This window comes from Meles meles, chromosome 1 (assembly GCF_922984935.1).
Source record: "Meles meles chromosome 1, mMelMel3.1 paternal haplotype, whole genome shotgun sequence".
NCBI lineage: Eukaryota > Metazoa > Chordata > Mammalia > Carnivora > Mustelidae > Meles > Meles meles.
This window is the reverse complement of record NC_060066.1, coordinates 203,424,388-203,444,487: the sequence shown is the minus strand read 5'-3', so window position 1 is coordinate 203,444,487 and position 20,100 is coordinate 203,424,388. Positions and strand designations below refer to the sequence as shown.

The 20,100-nt window shown below is 43.4% G+C and overlaps 1 protein-coding gene across 5 annotated transcripts in view; it reads right to left on the bottom strand.

Annotated features, from left to right (window-relative positions):
- UBR4 (ubiquitin protein ligase E3 component n-recognin 4) overlaps positions 1–14,692 on the bottom strand; it is a 135,986-nt gene extending 121,294 nt beyond the window's left edge. For all 5 annotated transcript variants that reach the window (XM_046015857.1, XM_046015864.1, XM_046015875.1 and 2 more), the window contains exons 1-9: positions 14,475–14,692; positions 7,313–7,410; positions 5,972–6,075; positions 4,420–4,549; positions 4,167–4,306; positions 3,552–3,654; positions 3,290–3,431; positions 3,007–3,131; positions 290–414 (exon numbers count right to left, since the gene is read on the bottom strand). In XM_046015857.1, the coding sequence (XP_045871813.1) occupies positions 290–414; positions 3,007–3,131; positions 3,290–3,431; positions 3,552–3,654; positions 4,167–4,306; positions 4,420–4,549; positions 5,972–6,075; positions 7,313–7,410; positions 14,475–14,644 (1,137 nt within the window). In that variant the 5' untranslated portion in view covers positions 14,645–14,692. The remainder of the gene's footprint in view (positions 1–289; positions 415–3,006; positions 3,132–3,289; positions 3,432–3,551; positions 3,655–4,166; positions 4,307–4,419; positions 4,550–5,971; positions 6,076–7,312; positions 7,411–14,474) is intronic.
- Positions 14,693–20,100: the final 5,408 nt, after the last annotated feature.

Below are 20,100 nucleotides of genomic sequence, written 5' to 3'. Positions count from 1 at the left end.
GGATGCATCCTACACAGCCACCACTCCGGGAGACTATCTCGTGCACTGCGGGCCTCCTCTCAAAGCGCAGTGACGCACAGCAAGCCCTCAGCACACGTGCAGACTGGGTGACTCATCTTTCACAAGGTCCACGCCACCACGATGACGCGATGCCTTCTGCAGAGCCAACCATGTGAATGCCCACCTCTCAGACCTACTACCGAAGGGAAGGGTATGGAGAAGAGGGTGGACCTGGCACTACCTCCTCACTGAACGACGGAGGCCCCCGGGGACAGGGGACCTGGCTTACACATTTCTGGACAATTGTAGCCGCATCGCTCTCGTAGTCCTCTTCTTTGGAGCTCGTGGACCCCGTCCGCACCTGCTGGGCACTACCCACATGCAGGATGGCCATGCAAGTTGCCACACTCACACCTGGAGGGGGAGGGAAAGATGCACAGATTCCAATCATGGCACAGTCCCAGGAGTCCACCAAAACAGGAACAGAAAACACAACCTACCCCTCAAACCATTCCATGATTTGACGACTGAGACTAATGTTCACAAGAGCAAGACTAGATGGCATTACCATCCGGTCCAGCAATCACACTCCAGAGTATTTACCTGAACAAGCTGAACCCTTGCATCCACATCAAAACCCGCACACGAGCACTTACTATAGCTTTGTCTGTAACTGCCAACAATGAGAAGCAACTGAGATGCTCGACCACAAACTATGGCACACATACACAGAGAATACTATTCAGCAATAAAAAAGGGTGAGTGATCAAGTCATAAAAAAATCAGGGAGGAAACTTAAATGCACACTTCAAGCAGAAGAAGCCAGTCTGAAAAGGCAATATAATGTATAATTGATTCCAATTTTAGGGCACTCTGGGAAAGTTAAAACCATGGAGACAGTAAAACGCTCAGTAGTTTCTGGCAGCGCGGGCAGGCAGGACAGTGGGATTACTAGGCGGAACTCCAGGGAACTGCAGAGCAGAGAAACTATATTGTGTCACAGTGATGATAAGTACAGGACATTACACATTTGTCAAAACCCACAGAACCACCTAACAAAAGGAAACCCTGACATAAACAATGGACTTCAGATAATAGTGTATCAAATGCTGGGTTCATCATTATAACAAAGTTCATTACCTTAGTAATGCAATACATGAATAATAAGGGAAATGGTACTGGGGAGACAGGGTAGACAGGAACTCTGTATAACCTGCTTGACTTTTCTATAAACCTGAAACTCCTTTAAAAATAAAATCTATTGGGGCGCCTAGGTGGCTCAGTGGGTTAAAGCCTCTGCCTTTGGCACAGGTCATGATCCCAGGTTCCTGGGATCGAGCCCCACATTGGGCTCCCTGCTCAGCACGGAGCCTGCTTCCTCCTCTCTCTCTCTCTGCCTGCCTCTTTGCCTACTTGTGATCTCTGTCAAGGGGAAAAACATTCCATGTCTGGTGTTCCTCAAAGACACTAAGGCCAAATCCTTGTCTTTATGTCAAATCCCAGGCCATCAAATTTCAACAACCCAAACCTGGAATCTTTAATCCAACTAAAAAATTTTAAGGACTCTTTAACCAATATTGACTAAGTACACGGACAGCCATGTGATACAAGAAATTTCCTAAAAATTAAATAATCCCAACTTAAAAACTGCAAAAAATCAAAGACAGAGGATGAGGAAATGAGCATTACAGATGAGCTGAGGGAGAATACACTGTCCCATGTATCTTTAGCTTTCTCGTCCCTCTGCTGCTGCCCTAGCTCAGGCTCTTACCGTGTCTTGCCTGAATGACTACAAAAAAATCCTCCTAACAGAGCTTCCTGCCTCCAAATTTCCCCACACCAAAATATCCTGCACACTGCTCTTGAATATAGGTCAGAATTTTCAGTGGTTTCTACTGTTTATAGGACACTGTCCACATGACTTAGACTGCGTTTCTAAGACCTCTGTGATTGTGTCCTCCGTTCTCTCTGACTATATAATACCCACTAATCACATATCCTCTCCCTTCATCCCTTCCCTCCACACACTTATACAGTATGTTCCCCCAAACTCTAGGGTATTTTGAGTCCTGCTTTGGCCTCTACCTCAGGGTAGCCAAGTTGCAATCCCGCCTGCCCTACAGAACTCCTTCGTTACTACCGCTTTACCCAATTTAAAGTGCCTTTCTCTTTATATCCTTTTTATATCCAGATGTTCAAAATAAAGCTATCGAAAGAATGTAGGGAAATGATCAACCTCAGCAATTATTGGTGTCCCCAAGGTCAGGATGTCAAAGCTGTTCAAACCCTCACTCAGAGAACCAAGTAAACATCAGAAATTGGTATACCTTCCCAGACATACAGGACTACAGTACTGAAAACCAAGGATCAGTGAATTGGGTTAAAAAGGCACTGTCATAGCAACTTAAAAGAGAGCAAACACCAGCTGTCAATCCCCACTCTCGAGGCAGCATGAGCAACAGGAAGAAAGGGGATCCGGGGGGAGCATGAAGGGTAACATCTGCTGTATTTATCAATATAAACAGAAACCACCTGTTCTGTAAAGGCTTCCTCAGACTTGCTCCCACAGCAAGACTCCATCTCCCCCTTCTTTGTGCACCCAACTACTCTTCACTTCTCTTATTGCCTTTATCACCCCCTACCGTGTATTAGTCCATGTGGCCCTAACTGTTCTCAGTGTAGGCTCCTTGACGGCATGGATTACACATGGTTCATCTCAAAATCCCAACAGTACTTGGCATTTTGCTTTCATAAGCAGGTACTGACTATCTGCAGAGACGACGACAGCACACGCGCACATCACGTGCCACCAGTTGTGCAAGCGCAGGATAATTCACAAGATCCCTACGGAGACCTCCTTTCACCTAGATGAGACAGCAGATGATCCTCAGGGGTAAGGGCTCAAGGAAGGGGTAGAGAGCAGAGCACGCAGGGTGATCTCATGGCTTCCAGAAAGTATACTTGCACCGAACTGAGAAAATGAGATCAGACATCACAACCCCTCACCTGCATACAGACAACTTAGGCTGAGGACGGTCACATCTTGCAGACGAGAAGGATTGAGAGGTTCCAACACGGGGAGAGAGAGGGTATCCAATGCCATGGTTACGTCAATCACCAGTGAATGAAAACTACAACATGACAGAGAAGGAGGTTAACCAAAGTGTCTCCTTGAATCCCTTGCTTCTATAATCTGATAATTAAAGAAAGGTAGGATGCCATAAACAACCACCCGGTTTCTCTCGAGAGCAGCTTTAGAAGTCAAAGCACCCATCGTGGAGCACCTTACCCATTCCGAACAGCAGTGGCATCTGCTACTGTGGCCGGCATGATGAAGAAAGAATTGGCCAACACTGCATCTTGAAACCGATTAATGTAGCGCAGGAAATAGGGCAGGTTCAAACACACGCGCAGGAGCTTCTCGGAGCCACCTGCATTAATGACAAGGCTCGACCTTACAAGTGGGCCTCTGGCTGCTGCTTGATTTTTTTTCCACTTAACGGAATTTTTGAAAGCAGAGAAACCAGCTTTATGACAATTAAGAGTCTTACCCAGCTCTTGAAGACTAGCCACATTCTGAGCTATAAACACATTCTTGGTTTTGATAGCAGAGGCTTGATCTGTGGATGACTGCTCATCATTTTCCCCTTCAGCCTGAAGAAAAACAAAGGATGTGAAAGGCCTATCATGGTATTAACACCTGCTGACAACGGCCCTACAGTTCAGAATCTAAGCAAGAGCTAAAACTAAGCAGAAGGTCTATGGATACTCTTCAGAATTCCCAGTTAATGAGGAGGGGAATCCCTCTCTAATGTGAGGGAAAATACAAGTTATTTTCCCAAGGGGAGAAAAATACAAAGCTTGAAGATACATATATTCTACAACTAACAGCAAGTGTGATGCCTTTTACAGAAAAGTGTACATGTCTTTTATATGTTTATTTGCATTGAGAAATTTTAGAAGAAATGATCATCAAAATAATATCAACAGTGGAAAGAAAATTAGGGGAAGTTTCGCTTTTTCTTTTTGGTTTGTATTCTTCTGTCTTTCTACCCTAGGCAAATACATCATTTACATTACAAATGTTAGATACATTTGTTACTTTTTTCTAGTATTATCATCTTAAAAACCCCAAGGGATGAGGATGTTTGGATGGAGTAACTCACCGGAGTCTGTGGACCTATGGGTGGTGATGCTACAGTTCTAGGGTTGAAAACCGACGTCAACTGATTCAAAAAATTCATCTGTACCTCCTTCTGCCTCAGCTCTGGGCTTACAGGTGAGGCCAATTCTTTTTGATCTTCCACTATAAATATAAAACCAAAAACAAGGATGAGCAGAGTGCCACTAGAAGCCAAAGCAGGAAAAAGTTGGCCAGGGAAGCAGTCAAAGAACTAGGTCTGGCAAGTGAAGGCTCACCGTCTGAGAGTGTCTTCACCGTTTGCGGCAGCTTGGCTGATTTCATCATTGCTGTGAACGTGATAATTTCAGTCCTGTCTAGTCGACTACAACCAGTACACAGGCCCTTGATGAGGAGAATCAAGTGTTTCTGAAAAGAAAACAAAGACAAATATGTCTTTCAGAAGATACTACTCTTTTAAGACTTCTCACTGGCACAGGGCCAAATTCAGGTTCATATCAAGAACTGAAATTAGGGGGGTGCCTGGGTGGCTCAGTGGGTTAAGCCTCTGCCTTTGGCTCAGGTCATGATCTCAGGGTCCTGGAATCGAGCCCCGCGCCAGGTTCTCTGCTCAGCAGGGAGCCTGCTCCCCCTCTCTCTCTGCCTCTCTGCCTACTTGTGGTCTCTGTCTGTCAAATAAATAAATAAAACTTTTTTAAAAATTAAAAAAAGGGGCGCCTGGGTGGCTCAGTGGATTACGCCGCTGCCTTCAGCTCAGGTCATGATCTCAGGGTCCTGGGATCGAGCCCCGCATCGGGCTCTCTGCTCCGCGGGGAGCCTGCTTCCTCCTCTCTCTCTGCCTGCCTCTCTGCCTAATTGTGATCTCTCTCTCTGTCAAATAAATAAATAAATAATCTTTAAAAAAAAAAAAATTAAAAAAAAAAAAAGAACTGAAATTAGGGAAAACACTAAAGCAGAGATCATAAGCTGATGGTCCTCAGACCACATCTGGTTTGCAAATTTGTCTTTCTATGCTCACAGTGTTGTTGGATTTTTATTTTTTTACTTGCAGTTATAGTTAACTTTTTTTTTTTTTTTTAGATTTTATTTATTTATCTGACAGACAGAGATCACAGGTAGACAGAGAGGCAGAGAGAGAGAGAGGAAGGGAAGCAGGCTCCCTGCCGAGCAGAGAGCCTGATGCGGGGCTCGATCCCAGGACCCTGGGATCATGACCTGAGCCGAAGGCAGAGGCTTTAACCCACTGAGCCACCCAGGCGCCCCTATAGTTAACTTTTTTAAACATGGAAGGTTCAACAGACAAATCCAGATTTCTTATCTTTCTCAATAATTCACAAGACACAGCAACTGAGTCTCCACCCCTATCTGGCAACGACTGACTGGAGCTACACAGTGATTGGCCTTTCATAGCTGGGTCAGGCACCCTTTTCAACTGGCACGCTTCACCCATTTGATGTTATTTGCCTGACCCCTGGAAACGTGGAAGTTTGCAATCCTTGCAAAGTCCTCTGCAGCCCTCTGTACCAGAGGCTGGTGAACCACAGCTCCAATTCAGCCCACTGCCTGCTTTTATAAATTAAGTTTACTGGGACACAGCTATGCTTTTTCATTTATGTATTGTCTGTGGCTGCTTTCACACTACAAAGGCAGAGTTTAAAAGACAGAGACTAGTTGCAAAAGGGACCAAATGGTCAGCAAATTGTTCACTATCTGGCCTCTTACAGGAAAAGATCACCAGTCCCTGCTCTATACCACCCTTCTCCATCATTCCACTAGTGTGTCAGAGTCCTACCTCAAAATAAGGGCCACAAATGAACCCATCACTCTCACCTGGGACACGGCACAAGCCTCATCTGGATTCTCCAAACGCAGAAGAGAAAACTCGATCAGGACTTTACAGGCTGCTGCCACCGACTGAAGCTGGTTCCGGGGAACTGAGAAAGAAATGGACTTGACTTAACAGACCGCCATAGCTTGGTCAGCCTCATGGCTAGTACATCAAACCAGACAACTCCCAAGCTCTGTGCCCAGCATTCCCAACACGATTCCATAATAACAATCATTCAGAACCAAAAATCCAAGGGCCTTTGACAAAGGCTTCCTGGCACTGATACCATCCACTGCTTCTAGATCAATCTATCTCATATCTACTGGAAATTCATTATAATAGAAAATACAACACAGTAAGTACCAAACACTTCAAATATATTAACCCACTGAATCCTTAAACCAACATTTTGAGTAGGTACGATTGTTACCCCCCTCCCCCTCTTTTTCATAACAGATAGGGAAATTACACCATAGAGAGGTTAAATGACCTGCCCAAAGTCACAGGGCTAGAATCAAATCCAGGAAGTCTGGCTCTAGAGTTCAAGCTCTTAACTACTAGAATATACTACTTCTCCTTTCCCATAGGTTCTAAAGGTCTTTTACAAGAGGTTTCCTACACAAAATTTCTTCAAGCTAAAAGTGACTCCTCCACCAGTAGCCAGTGGTGCTAATAAACACCACAGCACACAACAGTTACCCAGCAACCTTATAGCTTCCTTTCATTTTACTTGCTTAGCAAACTATTTAAGTAAATAATTCGAATTCTTCAAAACTCTGAGTTAGATTTTTTTTTAAAGGACTTCTTTTAAACAAACAAATTTAAACAAATGTAAAAATTCAGAAATAGCAGAAAATAAGAGTAAAAAAAGTTTAAAAGATGGGGAACTGAAATTGAAATCCCTTGACATACTAGAGAATACAAAAGGAGAATTTACTTTCTCACCAAAACCAAATAAAGAATAGCACCTTCATCAGTGGCATCCGAACCTCAAGCTGGTATCCGCCCATCCCCCCTCAGCCCCCAGAAATTAACACACTGGTAATTACATGTGCATGTATGAAACCAATAAAATGCTTTTGATTAAGAAGGTACAGTTTAACTTAATAGATTACGAAGCAGACATCCAAACCAAGTACTCTGCAAACCCCTCTTGGCTGGCCTATGTAAAGGAACTTCCAGAGCCTTATCAGACGGCCAGTGGTCTCCACTGCTAGGTGAACAGGTTAGGAGTGCTAAAACAGATTTCGTTAACAACCTGTTCAGAAACCTCCAAAGAGAAGACACAACCGTCCCCCCATCCCGAAGCCCTCAGAAGGGAGTGACAAGCCCGGAATACTCACTGAGGCTGCAAACTGTTGTGATATAGTGTGTGGAAAGTGCAACAAAAGAGGAGTAGAAGGGCTCGTACTGCTTCTCGTGGTGCAGGATTTCGGATTCACTGCAAAGAAAAAAATTCAGCTAGCATTCACTTAGTGTTTCCTATCCGCCAGACACCCTACCCCTTCACAGGCATTACGGCACTTACAGCAGCCCCATTTGGGAGGCACTGTTACCATCCCTATGTTCAAGATTGAGAAAGGGAAGCTCAGCAAATTCAAAGTAAGCACCTTGCTCAAGGTGCATCAGGCTTAAGGACTGGCAAAGACTAATAGGCAGGAATCATTTTCACACTCACTTAGAATTAAAGAAGTACAAGTTAAAACATAACAGGATGCCATTTTGTCTTATACTACTGGTTGCCAAAGACCAAAAGCTAGTAATATTACGTGCTGGCCAAAAGGGAGTAGACCAAGAACACTCAAAATACTGTTAATGGGAATACAGGTCATCACAACCCATTTTGAAGACCACACAAGACCAGTCCATAATGCAAGAATCAACAGTTCAGAGAAAAATCACCTGATCAATATTAAAACCCAAAACTCACCAGGTACCAGAGCTCTCCTGTCTCCCCACGCTCCCCTATCTCCAACCAGGACACAGCTAGATCACAACAAATTCAGGGATTTTAACCATATCCCTTATCCTGAGCTGAGGAAATGCCCTCTTCTATGAAAATCTGGAGCCCGTAAATCTTAAAACTATACATTTATGTAATTCTAGCAAATCAGATGCTAATCCACAACCCATGAAACAAGAAGACAATGAAAACAAAATAAAATAAAACAAAACATATCTTATTAAATGGAAAGAATGGAAGGCTATGGCTAAACAGCTTCCTCAGTGAGTTAATTCTCCAGCCAGAAGTATCAGCCTCTGAAGGGAAATATACAAAGTCAGGACTCTATCCACTTGCCAAATCAACATAAGAGCCAAAAAGAGAAGTTCAATACCGGGGAGGTGCCGGTGTGAGTGATGAATCACCTCAAATAGCACTTACAAGTCTGGCATTGCAAACACTCTGCTATGTGGGGATTTATCTAGGATAAATGGGGATTTATCAAAGATCAGTTCCTTATCTCAGAAGAACTGCTTCACCAAGAAAAAATATTTATGGAGCATCTATAGTGTGTAAGGGCTTTCCTGCCCACCAAGGATCATTTCTACTTGTCAGATGGACAAAAAAAGAGGAAACAAAAACCTTTAAACACTTGTAATGCTCAACTTGGTGGCCATCACACTGGTAGAGGTCATATCCTACTCAGCAGAAAACTTCTACTAAATCCCCGCTTCTACCTCATACACTTAGTTGTTCTTTCACTTTCGTCCTTGTATTTTCTTAGTCATTGTTCTAAGGTTTCCCCACCTTGTAATTTGATGTATTTTACTGAGTCATTTACCTTCTGTTTTATTTCAGAAGTTCAGAGCTGCTTAACCCCATGGTTTTCAGCTGAACAGGCTTACTAGAACTAAGAGAAAAACTACTCACCCAAAGGATGAACTTATTCTGTTGCTTTCATTTCCATTCAGATAATGAAATACATCCATAAAACAAGAATAAGCTCATTTAACTGCCTGGTTCAATGCTGTCCCTTTGTGATTTTCCTGCTCTAGAAATGCACAACTGCCTTATTCCAATTTAAAAAAAAAAAAACAAAACGAAGAATGTACTTTGGGGAAAGATGGACATTGGCATGCGAAAAATGGAGCACTCTCAAGCTGCACTTACAGTTTGCTTAGGGCAACTAAGGATAAACATAGGGAAATTAATTTGAAAAGACTTGAAGGAAGGAGTAGGACATGTGGACATGTGGCCCAAAGGACATTATCGTATCTCTTCATTTTAAAGAAATAAGTGTGTATGAGTAGCCTAATAGAGACTTGCTGCCACCCTCACTCCCCAACAATCTGAAAAACACCAAGATACCAGAAGACTCAAAGAAATGGAAAAAAATGGGACAAAGGGCAAGAAGTTAGGTAGGAATGGGGAAGAATGAAGAACCACAGGCAAATATAACAAAGGGAAAGGAAAATAAGACTTATAGGTAAAAATATCTCTCTCCTCTGGGTAGTCAAGCTATCTTCCTCAAACATCTGCTTCTTCTAACAAACATTCCAACCACAACACCGCTGGGGTTGAAATACTGCTGAAAAACAGGGAATCCGAAACGCTTATATCCCATACAAAATAAATGTGAGGCAGAGAACAAAGGGAAACAGCAGCTAGCAGTCTGGTCACAGAAATCTAATTTGACATCTAAGTAAAAAATAACTGGCTCAGGTCTGGAAATATCTAGGTTTTTTTAGGAAGAGGTGGAATGCCAAGAGGACAAAATAAAAGACCACAGATTCACCTTCCTTCTCCCCCTCAGACACTATACTATCTATATCTTTTTTCTGAACTATGGAAACTCCACACACCCCTTTCCCTTCATCAGTCATAAACTCCCAAGAACAGAATCCACTATGCCTGTTTCATGACACAATCAGGAAACAAGTAAGCAAAATGAATACAATTTAAGAATAACAGCATTAAAAAAATATATGCTTAATGATCTGTTGTATGTCACAGAGTAGCACACAGTTAAGCTTTCCGGTACCTCCTTCACTCTTGACAAACTTGTGGTGAATGTACACTAAGACATTAACCAGCCATGAGGACTAATCTCACAATTACACGCTATCATTTGGTGGCAAGCTTTATTTCCTGTAGGTCAATCATGAATTTCTGTCCTATAGCCTGACAGAAGCGTGACATCAGTGTATCCCTTTCTCCCTTTCAAGAGATTTAGGAAATGACCAAACTATCTAATAGAGATTTTATAATAGCTTCCACCTTCCCAAGTAGGTCTCTGGCTTAAATTTCATCGAATACCTGGGAGGCAGAGACTGAGACATCGTTAAGAGGCCAGGACAGCCTAGGAAGGACTGGTTCATGGGATATGGACTTTTTTTTTTTTTTTTTTTTTTTTTTTTTGGTAATTTATGAAAGGTCTAAGTGTTCAATGATAATCATGGTCACCAACATATCTCACACAGAGCTTTGAAAGGAATTCTGTGTTTGACAGCACCTTAAAATATAAGGTTACGTTCAGCAATTGTACTAACTAATCCCATATATGGCACGTGCTCCACAGAGCTTATTCTAGCTCCATTTCTGGTCTGGAAAAGTAAGAGCACTGTAAAGATTTTCAATCCTTACTATTAAAACAAATGCTAGCAAAAGGCAGTAGAAATGAAAATAAATTTCTTGTTAAGTAAACTCAGGTATGTTTTTCTTTTAAAAACCGAAGGACACTTTTGAAAGTATGTTTCCCAGTTTATCCATGCTAATCTATTCTCCCTTTGTTTCACAGCTGGTTGCAAAGCCAAACTTAATTAACAGGATCAGACCTAGACATTGTTATCTACCTCTTCTTCAAACCCAAAGTTCAATTCCAACTATAAAGGTATGAAAAACTAGAGATGGCAAGCAGAATGGTGGAGCACGGAGGAGTCTCAGGGCAAGTCATTGTCCCCAGTGGTCAAATAGGGAGAAATTCAATGGATGAGCGGGCTGTCAGACAGGAAGGAAGAGCTGGCATCTAAAAGGACATCTAAAAGGGAAGCAGAGAATAGCAGATTCCAACAGAAAAACAGCTCTCTGGAGGCAAGGGAGGAAAACATGGATGACAGTCATGACAATAGAAAGGGAACCCCAAATGAGAGAAGCAATCCCAGAAGTAGCAGCCTAGGCACTACTAAACCTTTGATTACCTAAGCCCACCACAGCATCTGTACAGTGATGACTCTGATCTGGTCCTATACTCGATAGCCTTAACTTTATATTCAAGAAATACTTTCACAATTCTGACACCTTCAGTTCATTTTTTTTAAAGATTTTATTTATTGGGGCACCTGGGTGGCTTAGTCGGTTAAGCGTCCGTCTTTGGCTCAGGTTAAGATCCCAGGGTCCTGGAATGGAACCTGGGCATCAGGCTCCCTGCTCAGCGGGAAGCCTGCTTCTCCCTCTCCTACTGCTGCTCCCCCTGCTTGTGCTCTCTCACTCTCACTGCCAAATAAATAAAATCTTCTTTAAAAAATTTTTTTAAAATAAAGACTTTATTTATTTATTTAAAGAGTGTAGGTGCAAGCAGGGAGGGCAGGGAGAGAGAATCTCAAGCAGATCTGTGCTGAGCTTCATCTCACCACCCTGAGATCATGACCTGAGCTGAAAGCAAGGGTCAGACGTTTAAACGACTGAGATACCCTGGCGCCCCTCATTTTTTTTTTCTTGAAAGGCAAAAACTTATGAGAAACAGAACAGCAGGGTACTAACTTCTGCTCTAAACCAAGGTCTGGCACTGTTTTTTTAACAGCCCATATTTAAGGATGGCTTTTGCAATTTTTATTTGGCGGAAAAATAACTGTTAAAACTATTTTGTGACATGTAAATATATGAAATTCACATTTTAGTGTCCACTAATAAGATGTGGAACACAGCCACACCCATTCACTTACATCTTGTGTTAAGGCTGCTTTTGCTATACAATGACTGAGTTGACTAATCCAGGCAGAGAATGTACAGCCTGCAAATATTTACTCTCTGGCCCTTTACCCAAAAAAAAAAAGAAAAAAAGGCATGCCAACCTCTGCTCTACACCAAACTGAACACTAGTAAGTTTGGTTGCTTTTTACTGTAAAGAACTTGTAAACCAGGTATTCTGAAAACTTTTCTTAGGATCATATTCCTCTCAGAGACCCTAAAGAGGACACAGAACCACCTTTCAAAGTGAATTGAGCAACAAAACTGGAAGCAAGACTCCAGGGATCCTGCCTTACAATAAAAGCTTTTGTTACTAAACATCCATTAGTTTGGATATCTTTCCTAAATCGTGAAGAGAGCTCTAACTAGTGTCTACAAACACAGGCAACTCTTGATTACCTTAGGGTACACGAGGGGGCACTGTCACTCATTTAGCAAAATTCAAACCTAGTTTGATATATTCGGTTTTGGCTCCTTCTACAAGCTTGATGGAGTTTCTAAACCATTATAGTTTTGAAAAGATGGATCTGGAATACCGGATGAATGGGAGAGTGTCACGTCCGTAAAAACATAAAAGCAGGGACACCTGGGTGGCTCAGTGGGTTAAAGCCTCTGCCTTCGGCTTGGGTCATGATCTCAGGGTCCTGGGATAGAGCCCCACATCGGGCTCCCTGCTCGGTGGGGAGCCTGCTTCCTCCTCTCTCTCTCTGCCTGCCTCTCTGCCTATTTGTGATCTCTGTCTGTCAAATAAATAAATAAATAAATCTTTAAAACACACACACACACACATAAAAGCAGGGGCAGCTGGCTGGCTTAGTGGGGCATGCAAGTCTTGATCTTGGGTTTGAGAATTTGAGCCCCGGTGTGGAGATTATTTAAAAATAAAATCTTTGGGGCGCCTGGGTGGCTCAGTGGGTTAAAGCCTCTGCCTTCAGCTCAGGTCACGATTCCAGGGTCTGGGATCGAGCCCCACATCAGGCTCTCAGCTCAGCAGTGAGCCTGCTTCCCCCCTCTCTATCTGCCTGCCTCTGTGCCTACTTGTGATCTGTCTGTTAAATCAATAAATAAAATCTTTTTTAAAAATCTTTGAAATAAATTAAAAAATGCAAATACTTTAGAGTGGTATATTGTCCATTAACAGTCACATGATGAGTATAATGTAGGAAAAATACCACCAAGCCAAATGTTTAAAACAGTTTAAAAAAAGGCCACATTAACTTGAAAGCAGTACCTTGATACTTGCTTACATCTTTAAAATATTCCGGGCTTAATAATTAGATAGGAAAACCCATCTGTAAAGTTAACAGTAAAATTACCAAACCCAGCCACTATTTTATTATAACTTTAAAAAAAAAAAACTGCAGGGGCGCCTGGGTGGCTCAGTGGATTAAGCCGCTGCCTTAGGCTCAGGTCATGATCTCAGGGTCCTGGGATCGAGCTCTCTGCTCCGCAGGGAGCCTGCTTCCTCCTCTCTCTCTGCCTGCCTCTCTACCTACTTGTGACCTCTCTGTCAACTAAATAAATAAAATCTTAAAAAAAAAAAAAAAACTGCATCCAAAGCATCACAAACCTAACAACAGGCATTGCAATAAACAATCTGTCAAGTCATGGGCATTCCTTAGCAATAAATAGCAATTTCTAACCTTCTGGATGACATTAAGATATACCCTTGCTGGCAAGAAGCTAAAATGACCCAGTCAGCAATTGCAGATTATTGGAGTAAGGTTTGACTAGCAAAATAAAAGTGAGACTCCCTTTAAAAGCACGTCTGCCATTAAACCAAAGAAAGACTCCTCTGAGCAATGTTAAGTCAGGAAAACACAGGCATCCTGATAACATGGCCTTGTTGAACACAACTATCACGATCTAAGAACTCTGGACAAAATGACGAAGCGATTTAATACCAAACCAATAAATGACCCCATTTGTAAGAGCCTGAAGATTATTTATTTTGGGAGGGAGCGCGCGCGCAAGCGAGGGCACTGTTTCTGTGGGAAAATGACCTCAGACTAACACTGAAATGGTTTCATCAAAGACCGTTACGGTGTTACAGTAGCAACATACAGTAAGTGCAACCTGAAAACAGAGTCCTGAGTGGTCACTAGTGGCTTCAGCCACAGAAACAGCACGTGCCCCCAGTGATTACAGCGCCACGGAAAGACCGTTATTAAATTATGTGGCACATCTCCAATTTAAACCCCAGGCTCCGCTTTGGCCCAGGCCAGGGGGATGAGTTCGGGCAAGAAATGCAAACTCATCAGTGCTATGACCTTTACACAGGGGGCAGCCCCGGGGACATTCCCCAAAGAGCGCGAAGCGTCCCGAAGTCACTCCCAAACGGGTCCAGCCACGCCCTCTGAAGAGGGCGTCTTCAAAAGTTTTCCTCGGAAGGGAAATCGAGGCACGATAATTTACATGGACCGGCAGAAGGAGCCCTGGACAAGCCCTCGTCCGCCTGGATCGGGGAGCCCCGAAGCCGCGGCTGGGGCGGGGGTCGCCCAGCAGCAGAAGGCGGCCCTGGAAGCGGGTCCAGACTATCCGGCACGACCTCCCCTCCCCCTCTCTGCGCCCGCCTCGCCGGGGCCGCCGCCTGGTACCTCTCGATGACTGAGGCCACCAGCTGCGGCAACTCCTTCATCTCGAAGGCTGAATAGGACGCAGACAGCAGGGGCCGAACCGCCACCTCCCAGCCCGGGGTTGTGTCAGCCCCCGTGGCCGGGGCCCCGGGCGCCGGCGCCGCCGCCTCTTCGCCGCCGCTCGTCGCCATCTTCCGTCGTACTACTGCGGCTCCCTTCGGGGGCTTGCCACCGGCCCAGCGCCGCCTCCCGGGAGGGGGCGGAAGTGACGCAATCCGTGTGTCAGACTGTGCGACGCAGTCGCCGAGCAAAACACGCGACGCTCAGGGCGACCTCCCTCAGCTCTCAGGAGAAGGGCGGCACCGCGCGGAGGCGGGCCGGAGGAGCTGCGCCTGCGCAGGATTTACGCCTGGTTGGGGGGGGGGGGCGCCGTAATCCCCGCGCCTGCGCGTTGGGAGTCGTTTCTGTAGGTGGGAGCATTGTGGCTCCGGGCCATCGGGGAAAGGTGAGTTGGAGATTTGGTTGAAGTTAGCAAGACCAGGACAGCGGAACAGGCTCTGCATCTGCGGACATAGTGGCCCCGACCCGAGACAGCTAAGGACCAGAGTCTGATCACTGACCCGCTTGCCCCCCTCCCAAAGGTCCCCCACTAAGTGATACGACAGCGCTACGTAGTCTACAAAACTTTCTGCTCCCCGCGCCACCTCTCGCTGTTACAGTCACTAGTCCCAAACCCCTGTTGTGTCTTGATTACCCTCACTAATAATATTACCAGCTTGCATGTTACATCGCTCTTTGCAGTTTGTCCCGGCAGGTTGTGTTTCCCCCATTTTTCTACCAGCAAAGAAAGAATGTAAGCTTTAATAACGGGCTTTTTGCCGATCTAGCGATCTGAGTTCCAGATCTAAGAGGGAAAAGCAGTTGGACTTGACAGTTGGCTCAAGGAAAACTATGCGTGCTTCGAGGACATTATGGGCGGGCCGGGGTGGGGGGGTGTCAGTGGAGGACGTTAAACCCTAGGCCCTGTGACCCCGTCTGCCTAAATAAAGACATCTTCGCCAGAACTGTGCACGGTTTGAAATCCTGAAGCCCTGACATTCTTCCCAAAGTATTGGAGGGCCTCCTTTTGTTACCCGTGTCATTCTGATAAATAAATTGGTACCTGATTATCGATTTCCACTAGGAGAAAAGAGCTATTTTGCATTAGGGATAAAATGCCGTCAAGGCTACTCTTGGAGGAAAATGTGGCTTTAATGATAACCGTAGAGATTTACCTTTATTTCCTGGGGATAATAATGGACAACGGCAGGTTTCTTAAACATACAAAAAGTTAAAACGGTAAGTATTGCACTAATTAAAGATACTGAAACAGCCTGAAGGAGAAGGCTTAAAATCTTAGAGTGGCTCTTGGGACGTTAGCTTTATTTTACCCAAAGGACAAAATTAATCTGCAGAGGTTCTCTTGGAAAGGTTTCAGGAAATAATAGAGGATCAAAGGTTCCTGCTCCCCTCCTTCCCCCTCCACCTACAGCTGGAAGAGAGTAAAAAGGCAAATGCAGACTATCATGGGAAATTCGCTCCTGTACATAAACTCACCTTACTTTTTAATATTTCTGGCTGGTAGATTTGGAGAAAGCACTCCAGGTTAAGATCTTTATAGGGGCGCCTTGGTGGTTCAGTCCATTAAGCGTCTGCCTTCAGCTCAGGTCATGATCCCAGGGTCCTGAGATCTAGCCCCACATCTTGCTCCCTGCTCAATGGGGAGTCTGCTTCTCCCTCTCCCTCTGCAGCTCCCCCTGATTGTGCTCTGTCTTGCTCTTGGTCAAATAGCTAAAATCCTCAAAAAAGAAAAAAAAAAAGATCCTGCTTATAAATCTTACAAATACCACATCAGTTCCTGTATTGGAGATGTGTTCTTGAGTTGCTGCAAAGATTTGGAATGGCATCCACATTCTAAGTTGTTGTTGTTGTTGTTGTTGTTGTTGTTGTTTTAAGTAAACTGTGCACCCACCGTCGGGCTTGAATTCCGGACCATGGAATCAAGAGTCACATGCTCTACCAAGTGAGCCAGTCGGGTGCCCCTCCACATTCTAAATTTAGATAAGGAACACAATACATAGAGGACTAAAAAAGACTTCTAGATGAAACACGAGCTTCTAATACTCTAGTACAGAAAATAAGATAGAAACCAAAGAATAATTTTTGTAAATTAGTAACTGAAGGATTTAAAATATTCGTTTCCTTCTAATCCCAAGTGGCTGGGTAAGGAACTAAAGTTCCTTTTTTTAAGTTTTATAAGTTTTAAAACTTACAAAAGAGAGATATGATATGGTCATATTACAAGAAATGCCGTGAAAGAAAAAAATTCAGCAGCCATGACTGAATGGTATCAGTGTGGGAACTCAGACTAGGAGGAAGTGTGAAGAAACTCGCAGGGAAGTAAAAACATTCTGTATCCTGACAGGGTCTTGATTACATGGATATGCACACAATATTCATTCAACTATATGCTTATGATATGTACACCTTAGCAGTTAAAAATTATACTTCAATCTAAAAACAAGGGGGATGTGGGTGGCTTAGTAGCCTAAGCATTCCCCTCTTTAAAGATTTTTTTTTTTTTTTACTTGACAGAAAGAGCACAAGTAGGCAGAGTGGCAGGCAGAGGGAGAGGGAAAAGTAGGCTCTCCACTGAGCAGGGAGCCCGAGTGCAGTCCTCGATCCCAGAACCCCAGAATCATGACCTGAGCTGAAGGCAGGCGCTTAATCAACTGAGCCACCCAGGCACACCAAAGCCTCCAACTCTTGATTTCGGCCCGGGTCATGATCTCAGGGTCATGAAATCAAGCCCCCTCCATCAAGCTCTGTACTCAGCATGGAACCTGCTTAAGATCCTGTCACTCTCCCCCCTTAATAAATAAATAAAATTCTTAAAAGATCTCTTAACAAAATAAAATGAAAACAACAACAAGAGGTCATTGTCACTCACTCCAGGAACCTCAAAGCCAGAAATATTGGCAGTTTTTATTTCAAAAAAATTCCATCTTGTAAGAGTTGCTTGAAATAAATCCTAGTAGGTATTGTGCATTATTCGTTACTTAAGTAAATCACAGGTATTAACTCCCAGGGGCAACAGAGATCAGTCTGTTCTCCAGCTTTTACAAAGTTACAAGAACCAACAGTGCATATTTTATGGAAACTCCTAATGCAAAACAGCTACAAATGGAGAGCTGCTCCTTTTTGGTAATTCATTCTGAAGGGAGATTTTCTTTTTTCTTTAACTTCAAGAATATAAGGAATTAGGGACACCCCAGTGGCTCAGTCAATGGGGTGTCTGCTTTCCACTCAGGTTATGATCCCAGCGTCCTGGGATCGAGGTCCGCATCACATCGGGCTCTCTGCTCAGCAAGGAACCTGCTTCCCCCCCTCTCTCTCTGCCTGCTGCTCTGCCTACTTGTGATCTCTGTGTGTCAAATAAATAAAATCTTTAAATATATATATACACACACACATATATATGGAAATAGATTAGAAGCCTAATTCAATTTAGTAATAGTATAGTCATTTGTAATCCACAAGTATTGATTATTTTTCTCATAATACTGCATCTTATATGGTATGAATTTAAAACAAAGAAGAAAATGTGCCTTGCAGCCTTCTTGCAATTTTGGCAATTGTGCAAGGACTAGAATAGAATGTCAGTTTTACAGAATAGCAGCAAGCAAGACTTACAGGAAACTGAGGGAGAAAAGAGCACAATTGAAATGATTAAAATTAAAATAAGGTGAACATCCAAATTTGCAGTGCTGTTCAGTAACAGCCAATTCATTAATTAATTAATTAAAAGCTTGACTGGCAAACTTCTACAAAATGAAGCTTAGATAGATAACACTAATTCAGCTTAACCCAAATAATTTATATAAGGTCCCAAATGTATCAGAAGAGTTTTGTTTTAGGGGCCCCTGGGGAGCTCAGTTGGTCAAGCTAGGTACTCTGAGAGCTCCGCACTCAGCATGGAGTCCAGCTTGTCTTCTCTCCCTCTGCTCCTCCCCCTGCTCACTCTCTTTTAAAAAGATTTTATTGATTGGGATGCCTGGGTGGCTCACTGGGTTAAAGCCTCTGTATTTGGCTCAGGGCATGATCCCAGGGTCCTGAAATCGAGTCTGGCTTTGGACTCTCTGCTCAGTGGGGAGCCTGCTTCCCCCTCTCTCTCTCTGACTGCCTCTCTGCCTACTTGTGATCTCTGTCAAATAAATAAATAAAATCTTTAAAAAAATAAAAATAAAAGATTTTATTTATTTATTTATTTGAGAGCGAGAGCGCAAGCAGAGGGAGAGGGAGCGGGAAACGGAGAAGCAGACTCCCCGCTGAGCAGGGAGCCAACATGGGGTTCCATCCTAGGACCCTGAGATCATGACCTGACCCAGAGGCAGGTGTTTAACTGACTGAGCCACTCAGGCACCCCAATAAATAAAGTCTTCAAAAAAAAAAAAAGAGTTTTTTTTTTTGTAAAATGACTTTTGTTTTCCTCAGACCCTCTGTAGCCACTGTTTAGGATTTACAGTCAGCAAAATTTTGGACCGCCAGATTTAGAGATAGGGAGATGTATAAAGCAAATGTGGAAAAATGTTAACATTTGCTGAATCTGAGTGGAGGGTATCTGAGAATTCTTTGTACTACTCTTGCAACATACTCTAAGTCTGAAATTACATCAAATTAAAAAGTTTAAAAAACCAGTTTGTAATTACTTTGCTTTATGACTCAAACATGATTCAAACATGATTTGAATATAATGACATCTGTGACGGGCATTTAGCAGAAGGAAAGTAGTGTACTTAAAAGTCTAGAACAAGGGGTGCCTGGGTGGCTCAGTGGGTTGGGCCTCTGCCTTCAGCTCGGGTCATGATCTCGGGGTCCTGGGATCGAACCCCGCATCGGGCTCTCTGCTCAACGGGGAGCCTGCTTCCTCCTCTCTCTCTGCCTGCCTCTCTGCCTACTTGTGATCTCTGTCTGTCAAATAAATAAATAAAAATCTTTTTTAAAAAGTCTAGAAAAAGTGGAGTCAAACAGTTATACTGTATCTGTATACTGTATCCTGTAGCACTGTTAGGGGACAGGATGGAAGCTGTCTTGGTCAGCAGATGTGAACGTTCTGGTCTCTTAGCAGAAGCATGCCTATCCTAAAAACCATGTGTTGCTATGAAATCTTCTATTCTAACTCCAGAATAACCAAACAAGCTTATAATAGCATTTTAATTTCTTAAACAGGCTTTTTTTTTAATAGGATATGCATTCCAACTGCCAGGCGTAAGTGTTCTCCTTTTCAGAACTATTGTCTTCATTATCATCTGTAAACTGGCATTCTGGTGTATCAGTCTTCTAATCTAGATTATTGTATGACAGCACAAGGAATATACAACATCACCAAAACTGTAAAGAATAATGGCGATTATAAGTAAATGTGCCTTTGAAATGCTCATTTTTAGTTGGCTTTATTGACTTTCACTCATTCCGATTGTATGTGACGTGATGGTAGACAAAGAGTGTGCTTCCGTATAAATGTGTGACTATCTTGTAAAGACACCCTCCTAAATGTCATCAGTCTGGATACTGGGAAAGGTACTTTCTCAGTGTCGTGGATCAGAAA